Source organism: Tamandua tetradactyla, chromosome 3 (assembly GCF_023851605.1).
Source record: "Tamandua tetradactyla isolate mTamTet1 chromosome 3, mTamTet1.pri, whole genome shotgun sequence".
Classification (NCBI taxonomy): domain Eukaryota; kingdom Metazoa; phylum Chordata; class Mammalia; order Pilosa; family Myrmecophagidae; genus Tamandua; species Tamandua tetradactyla.
Window position 1 is genome coordinate 47,707,812 of NC_135329.1, and position 14,490 is coordinate 47,722,301.

A 14,490-nucleotide genomic window follows, 5' to 3' on the forward strand; every position below is an offset into this window, starting at 1 on the left:
GCATTCTGACAGCTAGAAAACCAGAACAACAGGTTTGCCATAGAACCCAAAATTGCACTCCTAAACTCTATCCAAGAGAAATGAAAAGGTATGTTCATATAGAAGCTGTACATGACCAAACACTGGGAAAAACTTAAATGGCCTTCAATAGGTGGATGTTAAACAAACTGTGGTATATATATATCATGGAATAAAAAGGAACAAACTATTGACACATGCAACAACTTGGATGAATTTAAAGGGAATTATGCTGAGTGGAGAAAATCAATATCAAAGGTTACATATTGTATAATTCCATTTATATAACATTCTCAAAATGACAAAATTGTAGAGATGGAAAACAGATCAGTGGTTGACAGAGGTTAGGGACAGGATGGTGAAGGAGAAATGTGCTGTGGTTATAATAGCATGAGAAGCCTTGTGATGTGACCTGTATCTTGACTAATGTGGTGGTCACGTGAATCTACACATGACAAAATGGCATAGAACTAAATATAAAGACATGGCTGCATGTACAAGTGATGAAATCTGAATAAAATAAGTAGATTATATTAGTGTCAATTTCCTGGTTGTGATATGATATCAAAATTAAGCAGGATATTACCACTGGGGGGCCCTGGGGAAAGGACATACAGAATCTCTGTATATTATTTCTGCACGTGAACCTACAATGATCTCAAGATAAAAGTTAAACAAGAAAAAAAAGAACATGCAATAATGTATAAGATAACAAAAAATAATTTAAGAAATATTGGAAAAAATGGCAGCAAAATCAGAATAAATAGCATTCCAAGGTGGATTTGAGGACAGTTTAGATTTGACAGTATTAAAATGTCAACAATTACCTCAGACCAAGTTTCCCTTTCATATGTATGTGTAGGTATGATCTAAGGTTAACTTTACAATTTAATTTTCCCTACAATGTACACATGGAAAGGTGTGGTGTGCTTTTCTGGCTGGTTTATTTTAGACTCTTTCCACCAAGGCGGAAAGTTGGGGAGATCATTTGACAGCCCCTCCCTTAGCTCTTCATCCCTAGGCAGAGCCAAAGCGCTTTCCCTGAGCTTTCCCTGAGCTTGTCACATGACACTGACATTCTCTGTATATGTCTCTCCCTGCGCTGACAGCTGCTCCAGACTATTTCTTATTCATCTCTGTTCCCCCAGTGCCTGGGGTATCTCCCGGAACACACATGTGTGCACACACGCACACACAAATACACGAGTGCTTGCTAGGAAAATTTGTTATTGTTTAAAAAGTGAAAATCTTAACTGTGATTTTAATTTACATAGAGATGGGGACTGTAAGAAACAAACCCACTCTGCACTTAGGCAACTAAGGGTAGGCACGTTCTCTTGGGGACTTCAGAAGTCAAACTTTGCCTACCCTTACTCTTCAAGACTGGGTACTGATGTTAATAATCAGTACACCTCTGTAAGAAGAAGACTCATTGACCTAACGTAGCACAATTATAAAGGTAAATCTATCACAAACTGTCACATAAAATGTATTCCAGAGCCAGAAATTGTGTTTCTGATGTATTTTTCTCCTTTTATGACTTCAATACCCACAACCTACTGATGGAAAACTGAATCACTCCTTAAGTCCCAGCTCCAGATGTTACCTTCTAAGCAAATCCCTCCTCAATTACTCTAATAAAATTAATTACTCTTCCCTCTGGGGGCCCATGGAACCCGGATCCTGGTGATCTCCGTATATACTCCAATTTGTCCATATCAAGCTGAGATGTCTACGCTGTTGGTCTCCCCCTAAGAGATTATGACTGCTTGAGGCCAGGTCCATTGACCTATTCACCTTGAAATCCCTAGAGTCTGATAAGGTTTGGCAGGTGCTTAATAAATATCTGTTGAATTAAATTCAATTGGTAGAATTGACTAAGACAACTTGAGTGTAGAGAGGATGCGGGTCCTTCCTCAGAGACACACACACAAACACAAACACAAACACACACACACACACACACACACACACACACCAAGGAAGTAGTATTGTTCCCAGATTTCTAATGCCCGTAACAGCGTTCTGCTCTCACAGTCCCTTCTACAAATATGTTTTCTTAAATTTACTTAGATTTCAATTACCTCAGAGATCAGGAGTAACTATTCTGAGTAGGGTTTCTTAGTGGTTACCTGGTAGCTGTTTGGTGGATGGATACAGTAAAACCTGCTGTTACAACAATTATACTGCAACTGGCCAGGGAATGAAAGCGTTTCACAGCTCTCCATCCTTCGACACTCAATATGACAGATGGGGAAAAATAAATATGAGAATGAAGACAAGAATACTTGTGGCTACACCAAAAACTTGCACACTGTATTTTCATATATAGTTCACAGAAATAAGAAATTAAAGGCCTTCAACCCAAAGTAATAAATCAAAAAACTTATGTATAAAACTTCTGAATAAAAGTGTATTAACATAACTAGAAAACAATATAAAAATTAAGTGTCGTATGGTGACTAATTTGTTTTACTATTATGTCAGGTAACTGTACAACAACTGATTTGGGGTGAAAAGGAAAAAGAACATGATGCAGGCTTTTATACTATGTATGTGGCAGGGTCTCCATAAATGTTTCTAATCTAGAAAACAACTGGGACTGAAAAAAAAATCAATTTGTACCACTTTTTTTTTTTTAATGAAAGAAGAGTTTTGAAAAATGTGTAATGTAGCTTCTTGCAGTATAAATCTGTATCAACTCGAGCACCCGTCTAACCTTCAGGCTTGTTCTGGGCGTATAAAATATGCAGAATCCTACCAGGCCATGTTGCCATGGGCTGTGTTGTCAAGGTGACAGAGCAGCTCCAGGGTCTGCGTGGTGCTTGATGAATCATCAGGGGATTCATGACTGCCTGATTCCAATTCCTTCGGCATCCTCCACACAGCCGCACATGTCAGGACTTTACTGTCTGAAGCTAAGCAATAGAGGATAATGTCAACAGAGCATGGTACGCGGCCCACATTCTGTATACAGCGCATCAACATTTACACAAAATCCATAAGCGGGGCACATCTGCTCTTTAGAATATTTCAAATCGGAGGCAGCAGAGAGGGAAAAGGGGGAAAAGCACAGACCGAGAGTCAGCAGGCAGAACCAGGCACAGCTCGTCATTAGCATTCGTTTAACCCACTTCTTCCTTGTTTTAAAAACCATCATTCTGTTTCAAAAGAAATTTTAATTTCTTCAAAATCGATTTTCTTCTGTTCTTCTTCAACAGTTCTTCAAAAAACAGAGCAAAATAGAGGACTGGAGATATAATCACCATGTATGCCGCTTGTCCCTTTCTGCCTGAGAGTTGCATTAAATGGATTTTTTTTTCTTCTAGCTTTATTAGATCATCTTAAACAGACATTAAACACAGGGAGAAATACTCCATTTGGAAATACTTTGGTCAGTATAATTCTACCTCAGAGTATCTAAGGTGACAATTGATTGGAAACCAGAAGGCAAAAATCACTCAGCAAAGCCACAAACTGCGTCCATACAGCTCTTATGGGGCAACTCAGCTTAGACTGTGCCCCCGCACCAGGTAAAGCACAGCCAATGCCGGGTGTTGTAGCCTCTCATGTTTCCAAGCATGCCAACGGCATACGTGCCCTACAAACAACAGGGTTCTGCCTCACGTGTTCCTGATGGTAGCTGCCCAGTATCCCACCTCTCTCCCCAAATCCTGGCACCACACTTTTTTTTTTTTAATTTGGCTTTTAAAAAGGGGGAGCTTATTAAGTTGCAAGTTTATAGTTCTAAAGCTGTGAAAATGTCCAAATTAAAGCAAGGATATGAAAATGTTCAACTAAGGCGTCCAGGGAAAGACACCTTGGTTCAAGAAGGCTGATGACGTTCAGGGTTTTTCTCTCAACTGGAAGGCACATGGTGAGATCATGACACTATACTTTCAAAATGTTCCAGGAATCTGTGTATTCTTGGAGCACCTTAAAAAGTCATTTTTTTTGTAGATAAAGAGGCAAAACTTATAAAAGACTGGGGTCACTTGTTTTTAGGAAATGTGCCAGGCTCTAGGTTTTGCCTCTCTAGAAAATTACCCTGTACTAAAAAATTTAAAATTACCCAAATTAAAAAGGAAAATGAGATATAACACTAGGTGACAAAAATTTAATCATAAATTCCTAAATATAAATCCTTTCAAAATTTATTTTCCCTTCAGTACTAATAAACAACTTCTGCTTTTAAAGATGACCTCTAATAAATGAAGACAGAATAATGAACATTAAATCATTCAATATTAATTCATCAACTGGCATCAAATGCAGAATGTAAAAGTATTACGTTAGAACAAGAACACCATATATATTTCTTCCCACATATGAACAAATAAGAAAATAAATATGGTATTATAAAATGGGAAGAACTTAGATTACATTAGAAAAAGTGCCATTTCTTATTCACTACAGTGGTCCTTCAATCTAAATACTTAACTACTTAAGCAAGAAATACAGCAGTGAACATATGGGAAAAAAACCTACATTTGTTGATATTATTATTATGATTACATTATTACCCATGATCAAACAGTCCTGTAGGGATCAAGATTTCAACCAAGATTTTCTGATGCCAAAGCTGGGTTTAAAAGAATATGGAATTATGGCTTAAAGAAAAGACTGGAAATAAAAAATGCTAATGTTAACATTTCCATTTTTAACTGTATAGTTAAAAATGTAATGTGGGGCGGGCCATGGTGGCTCAGGAGGCAGAGTTCTCGCCTGCCATGCTGGAGACCCAGGTTCGGTTCCCGTGCCTGCCCGTGCAAAAAAAAAAGTAATGTGCAATGGTTTCTGTAGGGCACAATAAATTAATTTTTTTAACTGAAGTTTTCAGTTATACAGTCTTTCTATGCTGCTATGAGATTGACAATGGCATTCTGAAAATATTAGAATAGTAAGAAAAGGGTTGGCAACTTTGAGAGGGAAAGAAAAAGTGAGTGCCTGAAACATTAACCCAATAGAAGCAAAGATTATATTAATCTTCTTAAATAGTAGAAAAAGCAATGTCTAATCTGAAAAGCGATAGAACTAATAACATGAGAACCAAATTATGGCTGCATTTCAAAATGGATGAAATGCACAAATGACCAAAGGTATGGGACAGTAAAATTAGGTATTATAATGAAGAAATGGCTAGCGGAAAAATTTCCCGACTGTACAAGATTATCCCGTAGAGAATTTTGTTCAGGTGTCAGAAAATAACCATCTTCTTATAATGCCAGCTCATCAAGCTCCTCATCTATGCCCATACTACTTTTCAATATGCCAAAATGATGCTGATGAAATAATATTTTTCACTCTTTAACAAACTAACTTCCTTCAAATCACGAGCTTAAATCACGAGGCTGGACCTCTAAGTTTCCAATACATCCTGTTTACCTAAGGCACCCTGTTTACCTACCTAAGAGTCCATCAATTTGATACAGTAGAAAAAGCAATGAAGGAACTTCCAAGAAAAAACAGTTAACTGAATATATGCATATTTCAACTTTCTTTCCATCCTGAAAGCTTTAAAGTATTATAATATAGAGGAGTTTTTTAGTTCTGTTATCTTTTTAAAGTCCTAAACCCACAAAGTCAGGAGGAATGTCAATGCAATCTTAGAAGCTGCAAAGCAAAATAAACCAGGGGTAAATCATGTAGCATACCCAAGAAGATGGAATCCTATGCCAACAGTGGGGAAAGCTGAGAACCAACCCCATTTCTATTTCCCCTAAAGTTTGGGAATTGGTGGCAGCAGGGTCCCTCCAGAAGTGGGAATAAATGGGGAAGAGAGGGTAGTTAAAATTTAAAAGGTAAAGATTGTTTGAACATCTGTTCCAAAAGTAGATATAAGAGATGACATAAATATCAAGAATAAAAAGGTAAACATCACTAAAGATTTCACAAAAAAGAGGATGTTATAAACAACCTAATACAATGTTTAAAACTGACAAAATGGCAGATTCCTAGAAAAATCTAAATAGAACTGATACTAGAAGAAATAAAAACTTTAAGTAAACTAATACCTATTAAATAAATTGATTCGATTTAAACATTTCCCACAAAGAAATCCTAAGTATAGACGACTATTCCCCCCACCATGAATTCTGTCAAGCATTTAAAGAAAAAATAATACCAATCTCACACAAACTCTTCCAGAGAAGAAAAAGAAAAATTGGGGGAATAGTTCCTCGACAACAAAACCTGAGATGAGAATTACAAGAAAGGACAATTATAGGCCATTCTTTCTCATGAAAATAAATGTAAATCTCCTAAGCAAAATATTAGCAAATCAATCCAGTGATATCTAAAAAGAGCCCTAAATCAAAGCAAAGTTGGTTTGTTCCAAGTATAACTGGTGATTTAACATATGAAAATTAGTTAATGTAATTCACTACATTATCAAAATAAAGGAAAAATATGTGACCACAAAAGATGTAGAAAAATATCTTGGTAAAATTCAATGCCTAGTTCTAATAATATTCTTAGTAGACTAGGAAAAGAAGGAAACTTTTTTCCTGTAATTAAGAAATCTACGTTTTAGGGGGGGAAAAGTAAAGAAATAAAAAAATTATGCTTACACAACAACTTGCACAAATATTTATAGCAGTTCTACTCAAATTACCAGAAATGGAAACATCCCAAATGTCCTTCAGTTGTGAGTGGATAAACAATTTGTGGTACAGTGATACAATGGAATACTATCCAGTAATAAAAGGGAATGAACCATTGACAAACACAACCTGGATGAATCTCAAAGGCATTATGCTGAGTGAAAGAAGCCAGTCTCAAAAGGACAGATACTATATTCCATCTATTGACATTCCAAAAAAGATGACAATCTGGTGACACAGATCAATGGCTGCCAGAGTTAGGAACACAGAGAGGATGTGACTACATGGGTAGCACAAAGGAATTTTAGACGTGATGGACCGGTTCTGGACCCTGATTGTGGTGATGGTTACACATGTGGTAAAATTCACAGAACGTGCACAAAAAGAGAAAAGTCAATTTGTTTGTTAACTTTAAAAATAGAATTTTAAAAAAGAAGTTTTTCTAGATGACAAAAAGAAAGTAAAGAAAAAGAAAAACACTATGGCAAACATCATAGTTGTAGTGAAATAGTAACTGCTATCCCCTAGAGAATGGGAATGAGGCAAGAAAGTTCTGTCCTACCACTTTTGTTAATATTATGCTGGAGGTTCTAGCCGTTTCACTATGGCATAAACAAAAATGGGAGGGGGTGGGTAGAAGACTGAATTAGACAATTCACAAGAAAAAGAATATAAATGGTCAATAAGCTCACAAAAAGACGCTCAACATTATTAGTAATCAGAGAAACGCAAAATAAAACCAAAATGAGATACTCTACACAAAAGTAGAATAACTAATATTTTTATAATAATACATCCCTGTGAAATAAAACATCTGTGGCTTGATTGTAACCTGGACATTAAACAAAATTTGACGAACATTACCAACCTGAAAATTTTTTAAAAACACTTGTGAAAAAAAAAAAAATCACCTAGCCATCTCTAAAAGTGATATTTTTACACCCTAAAGTCTTATCAGTAATGTTTCTTATTTCTGCTCTTGAAGTCATATAAAACTGTGTAAGGAATACTGTTCAGTATTAAAGAGAAATGGAGAGACACAAAAAAATTTTTAAAAAAAGAGAGACCATCTATCAAATAGTGGCAAATATGTAGAATAACTAGAACTCTCATACACTGTTGGAAAAAGTAAAATAGTACAAACATTTTGGAAAACACTTTGGCAGTTGAATATTCAGTTACCATATGACTTAATTATTCCACTCTTAAAAGAGGCTGTCACAAATCCTGGCTTATTGATAACAAGCGTTGTGACATCCCCCTGACTTCCAGCATTTAAATCTGGCCCCAAAGCAACAGAGGACTGGTGATGGTATTTTACTGCCAGAAGTCAGGGGTAGCAATTATCTTAATGGCCAAGAAGGCTAGAGTGCCAGCTAAAGAAGCTCCACTGGCAGAGTTGTGAAAATGGTTAATAGGAGATGATATTCCTAGGGGGAAGTAGTGGGGCATCCAATGAGAGTACTGCTTGCCTAATACATGCATACTGTATATTCAGAAGAAAACAAGAATGAATGAGCAGGGGGTAGAGGGGAATCACTCCAATAAAAGTCATAGTCCTTCCAGCCAGTTTCAGATCTGGAACCAAATGGCTGAAGAAGAGATGACCACACTCAGGGACCTAATAAATGGAACCTTTGACCACGGGGCACCAAGTGGGCCATGTGCCAGTCATGAGTGAGTTCAATCATACCCACCAAATCATAAAGGCAGCAGCAATCTATTATAAAATAAAAACAGTTTATCCAGGATCAAGGCTGGGCAGGACTAGAGGATAAGCATAAACTGTATGAGTAGGTACCCAGACCTCATATTACCCACTACAAATGCACCAGCACCCTCTCTCCAATCACGCTTATGGTCATTTGGGGATCCTACGCTGAAGGGAGAAAATGCCTGAGCTTGGTTTACAGCTGGGTGGGCCTAGTGTGTGGATACAAGACAAAAATGGGCAGTGTCTACAAAACAGCTACACCTGAGGGTGGACTTGAATGATAATGGGGAATGAAAATCTTCCCAATGCATGATCTTTGAATGTTGTGCCTGGGCATCCTCACTGTGATGAAGGAGAAGTGGCATAGACTTAATGGCAGTGGCAACTGGCCTGACAACTGGTCAGCAGCCTGGAAGGAAAAAGACCAAAAGATTGGAGACAGGGATGTCTGAGGTAGAGATATGTGAATGGACATATGGGAATGAGTATAAAATGTAAATAAAATTTTATCATATGTTAACACCAGCCAGAAAATAGCTACTATGAAAGAGGAATTAAATAACCAAGTAGACAAAAACGACTGGTCAGTTGAAGCAGCCAGCCTTAATCAGTGGCTACAGTGACAGGAACAGGGGTATGGCACAGGTCCAAAAGCATAGACTTCACTTACCAAGGTTGATCTACTACTGCTGCTTTGAATAACCAACCTGTCAATAATAGAGACCAGTGGTGCCATTTGGTGGCAAGGTGACTGCACTGGGCCCATTGCATCTTAGAAGGATGGAAGGATTCATTCTCACCAGAAGAGATATCTATTTCAGGTATGAGTCTGTCTTCCCTGTCTGCAGAGCCACTGGCAACACCACAATTTGAAAATTAAAAGATTAAAAAGTATCTGAACTTTAGGCAGAGAATCCCACAACAAAGAACATATGATGAGGGAATCCACTTCATTGTGTTACAGGTACAGGAGTGGGCCATAATGATGGGATCGACTGTTTCTTTCACATTTCATACCACCCAGAAACTGCAGATCTGACCAAGCATTGGAACGGCCAGGAGAAGGTGCAGCTAGGTGCCATTCTCCAGAATGCAGCATATGTATTGAAATAGACAATTTTATATGGTACCATGTTCCCAACAAAAAGATTGCATGAGTCTGAGAACCCAAGAGAAGAAACCAGGGTGAGCCCATTTACCATCATCCATATATATCCACTCAGGACTTTTTTCTTGTGTCCACAATTTTGGGCTCTGCAGAGTTGGAGGTATTGGTTCCCAAGAGGGAGGGCGGGTAGGAATTGCATCCAACTACAAGTTACACCTGTTGCCTTTGGACTTTTTTTTTTATAGGAATCCACAGGAAAGAGGAATCACCATCTTGTCTGGGGAAAATAAGCCAGCAGGGAGAGGTAAAGTTGCTATTACACAACAGGGAAGAATATATGGAGAACTCAGGTGATACACCTAAGCACCTCTTTGCCTTTCTTCACCTAATTATGAGTAGACAAGTGCAGCAACCCTGACCTTGAAAGGACATGATAAATTAGAGCTCAGGACTTCAGAATTTGGGGCACCCCAACATGCAGTCACTAAGCACACCAGAGGTAACAGCTGAGGGAAGGGGTATTTAGAATGGATACTGGAGGAGGGAGACAGTGGGTGCTGGTTGTGACCATAAGGCCAACTGCAACCACAAAGACTAGTTTGTCCCACCAACCTAACCCTTCTGTGTCCCTGCTCAAGAAGAGAGGCCTACGGGAACCCTGGAAGAGCAGCTTTCCAAACACATATGTAGAAGTGGACCTGTGTGGCTTGAGAGGTGGGCTGTGAAAGCCATACAAGTGCACTACTCAGACCTCCCCCAGAAAAGAACTTGCTGTCAATGCAAGGGGTGCTGCTAGCTGACGGCCTCCAGCTGTTAGCACTTTCATAATCTGACTCAGCTTTCAAGTTTTAATGAGGAGGCCCTCAACTAATGACTGAGCACAACAGATATTGGGCCTGGTCATCTGATGGGGCTTCTTTAGTGAGAAATCATTGCTACCGAGTTCCTCATTAGGTTGGCTGAGCGTTGGTTATATCTTCATTGCAGTCAGAGGCTCTCCCTGCCTAGGCCTGCTTCCTTTCCACTCTTCCTTTCACAGGCATCAGATCGGCATCACGGTCTGAAGATTTTCCTTGCCTGTGGTGGAATAAATTGTGTACCCCAGTTTGGACATGTTCTTAGTCTTTGGTTTGCATTTTGGTGGGCGTGGACCCATTTTAAATAAGATCTCTTCAAAATGTTACTTTGGTTGAGGTGTGGCACAACTATATTAGGTTGGGACTTAAAAAAAAAGTTTTATTCAGGTATCATACAATTTATCTTAAGTATGCAATCAGTGTCTACTGGTATAATCACATAGTTATGCATTCACCACCACTGTCATTATGAGAACATTCTAATTTCTTCCCCCCCACCAAAAAAAAACCCCATAGGGCGGTGCGATGGTGGCTCAGTGGCAGAGTTTCTACCTGCCATGCCAGAGACCTGGGTTGGATTCCTGGCGCCTGCCCGTGCAAAACAAAAAAACAGAAACAAAACAAAAAACCATACCCTTTATATCCCCATATTACTTACAGTTAGCCTTGGTATAGTGCCTTTGTTACAATTACTGAAAGAACATTACAGTGTTACTGTTAACTACAGACCCCAGTTTGTGTTAATTGTATTTTCCCATATACCCACCTTATTATTAACGTAATAATGACATACATTTGTTCTAATTCATTAAGAACTTTCTTATATTTGTACAATTAACCACCACCATTGTCCACTCTAGATTTTGCTAAATTATGCTGTCCCAGTTTTTCTTCTCTAGCTTTCCTTCTGGTTACATACATGACACTCGCCTTCCTCTTTCAACCATACTGATGCTCAGCTTTGTTAATTATACTTACAGTATTGAGCTATCATCACCCAGTATTGTGCTATCCGTTTCCAAACATTTGCAATCACGTTATTAAACATTTTGTACTCCTTAAGCATCGATTGCCGAATATCTAGCCTCTTTCTATCTCCTGATAACCTATGCTCTTGAATTTAACTCTCAAGAGTTTGCTCATTATATTTAGTTCATATTAGTGAAACCATACAGTATTTGCCCTTTTGTTTCTGGCTTATTTCTAGGTTGGGCTTTAATTTGGATCACTAGAGTCCTTTATAGGCAGAGTAAATAAATGCCATATGGAGAGAGAAGTTAGTAGAGGCTGCGATGTGCATTGCATTGTGACAGAAAAGCCCAGGAACAAAGATCACCAGCAGCCAGCCCCAGAATGCCATAGCCTTCTTGAAGAAAGCACCACTTTGATGATGCCTCAATTTTGAATTTCTTCTAAACTCAAAACCATGAGCCAATAAATTCCCATTGTTTAAACTAACCCATTGTATAAGATTTGTTTTAGCAGTTGAGAAACTAAAACACTGCCCAATCCCACTTCTTTCTTTTCTCACTTTCATAGGCATTACCTTCTAATAAGCCCATTGCAATCCAAACCTTGACTCAGTGTCTGCTTCTTATAGGATGCAAACGACACACCAAAAAGTAAAAGTGAGCTATGGCCCAAAAGGAGTGACAGGAAGGAAATCTCCATTTATTGGGTACCTGTAACATGCCTGGCACAATGACACATGCTTTACTTATATTTTCTCTTTTATTCTCAAAATATAGCCTCTTTTATTTTCAATAAATAATCTTAGTCTCAAAAGCTAAATTAAATCAAGAGAACAGTACAAAATAAAATTATTGTTCTCAATTCTTCATTCTTCCCTGTATTCAAACCCTTTGCAATGTCACTGAGCAGTTCCTCCCTCTAGAAGTAGACCATATTTTCCCCCGCCCATTAGTCCTGGTTTTGGCCATATTACTTGATGTTACTTGTTTTGGAAAATGGGATGTTAGCAGATGTGAAACAAGCAGGGATTTGAAGTAAACTTGCATAGTATAGTTGGGTTTGACCACTTACACTTCTGCCACTGCCATGAAAAGAACATGCCCTGGGTAGCCCCTGTTCTAAGAAGGGTGAGAGGCATGTAAAATGGCCTGGACCCAACCAGCAGCTTGGAAGCAAGCCCAGACAAACCCAAAAGGGATAAGCTAATGTACAGCCAAATTGCAGATAGCTAAGAGGGAAATAAATGCTTCTTATATGTCACTGAGATTTTGTGGTTCTTTGTTACACACCAACAAGCTGACTTATAAAATCATCTGGTCACTAATTATAATCAACAATATGAAAGCTTGCTTCCATTTGACTGAAAACACGAAACTGAGTCAAATATAGGGACTGCCCACAAAGATGTAAAACATAATCAAATGGCTGAGTAATATTAAGTAAAGATTGATGAATGATTTAAGAAATATCCAGGTAAAATGCTGAGGGAGAGAAAGATATAGTCCATTAGAGAAAGAATTATCAGGAAAGGGTACCTGGAAGAGGTACTATTTAACCTAAGCTACCAAGAACATTTGGATACATGGAAATGCAAAAACCTCTATTTAGAAGAATGATTAAGGTGTAGAGGCCTAGAAGCATGAGAGCATAAAGAATGGCAAACAACTCAATTTGGGATACAGCATAAGTGAATTAAAGCTCTAAGGAGTAAGGTGGGTAAGCCATACTGGAACACGAGCATGAAGGGTCTTAAATACTGGACTAGGAAGTGTAACATATCTGCTTCAGATAACGGGGTAGTGGACTGGGGGTGAAGGCTGAGAATTTAGAATGAGGACACAGTGCCTGGCATGGAGCAAGAGCTCAGTAAATATAAAAAATGGTTAAAGTTATGCTTTCAAGTGGATGATGTGGCATCAGTATGTAAGAGAGACTGAATCAGAAAACAGTTTGGTAGCTGGGAAGCAATTTAGGAGGTTATTATCATAGTGTATTTTAACATAGTTAAGAAATGATGATACCCATAAAATCAGAAGACTGGACAGCTGAGAAAAAGTTATTTTTCACAAACTGAGAAAAAGTTGTTTTTAGAATCTCTGAATGCACACTCCTTATTGTTTGATCTCCTATGACACCACATCTAGCTCCCAGTATTTACTCAGTGAGCTCATGGACACAAAGCGCTAGTCAACTTACACTGCCCTCTGTGCTGGTTTGAAAGTGTTGTGCAACCCAGAAAAGTCAAATCCTTTAATCCTGATTCAATATTGTCAACTGGGAATCTTTTGATTGGATTGTTTCCATGGAGATGTGACACACCCAGTTGTGAGTGTGACCGTTTGTTTAGATGGAGATGTGATTCCACCCATTCAAAGTGAGTCTTGATTATTACTAGAGCTAATTTAAAAGGGGAGATGCTTGGAGAACAGCAGTTGCTTCGGACCTGACAAAGATGCAGACATCTGGAGATGCTTAGAGTGCTGAGAGAGAGAGAAGATGCCCAGACACAGATGTTTGGAGATGTAGAGCCCAGCAGACATCACCATGAATTTTCCCATGAGACGCTAAGTAAGCCAGAAGCCAGAGTTGGGTCCCAGAGGAGTTAAGTGAAGGCCCACAGACACTTAGAAAGGAAACTAGTGGCATCAGAATCTGGAAGCAACAGAACTGGGAACAAGGACCAGCAGATGCCAGCCATGTGTCTTTTCATGTAACAGGCACTGGCCTTTCTTGAGTTACAGTATCTTTCTCTTTGTTTGGACTTTTTTTTTTTTTTGTATGGTGCATGGTGGGGTCACATTTCATTATTTTTCCATGTGAGTATCCCGTTATTGCAGCACCATTTGTTGAATTCTTGTTTGCCTGTTTTCTGATCGTTTGTTTTGCTTCTTTGTTTTTGTTAAGTGCATGGACTGGGAAGTAAACCTGGTCTCCTGCATGGTAAGATGAGAATTCTACCACTAAACTACGCTTGCACCCCAGTTTGGACATTTTTATGACTTTAGAACTGGAAACTTGTAACTTACATAAATTCCCTTTAAAAGCCATTCCATTTCTGGTATATTGCATTCCAGCTGCATTTAGTAAACTAATATACCCTCCATTATGGAAATACAAGGATCTATGATGCTAAAGGCATAATGAGCTTTCTAATCTTCTTCAACTTGCCATGTCTTAAATGAATTGAATAAAAAACTGAATGAAGAATTTCCAGCACAC

The 14,490-nt window shown here is 38.5% G+C and overlaps 1 protein-coding gene across 7 annotated transcripts in view; it reads right to left on the minus strand.

Annotated features, from left to right (window-relative positions):
- The window catches only part of EIPR1 (EARP complex and GARP complex interacting protein 1), a 242,379-nt gene that overhangs the window by 65,243 nt on the left and 162,646 nt on the right, over positions 1-14,490 (minus strand). For all 7 annotated transcript variants that reach the window (XM_077153077.1, XM_077153076.1, XM_077153073.1 and 4 more), the window contains one exon: positions 2,780-2,936. In XM_077153077.1, coding sequence (XP_077009192.1) covers positions 2,780-2,936 — 157 coding nt within the window. The remainder of the gene's footprint in view (positions 1-2,779; positions 2,937-14,490) is intronic.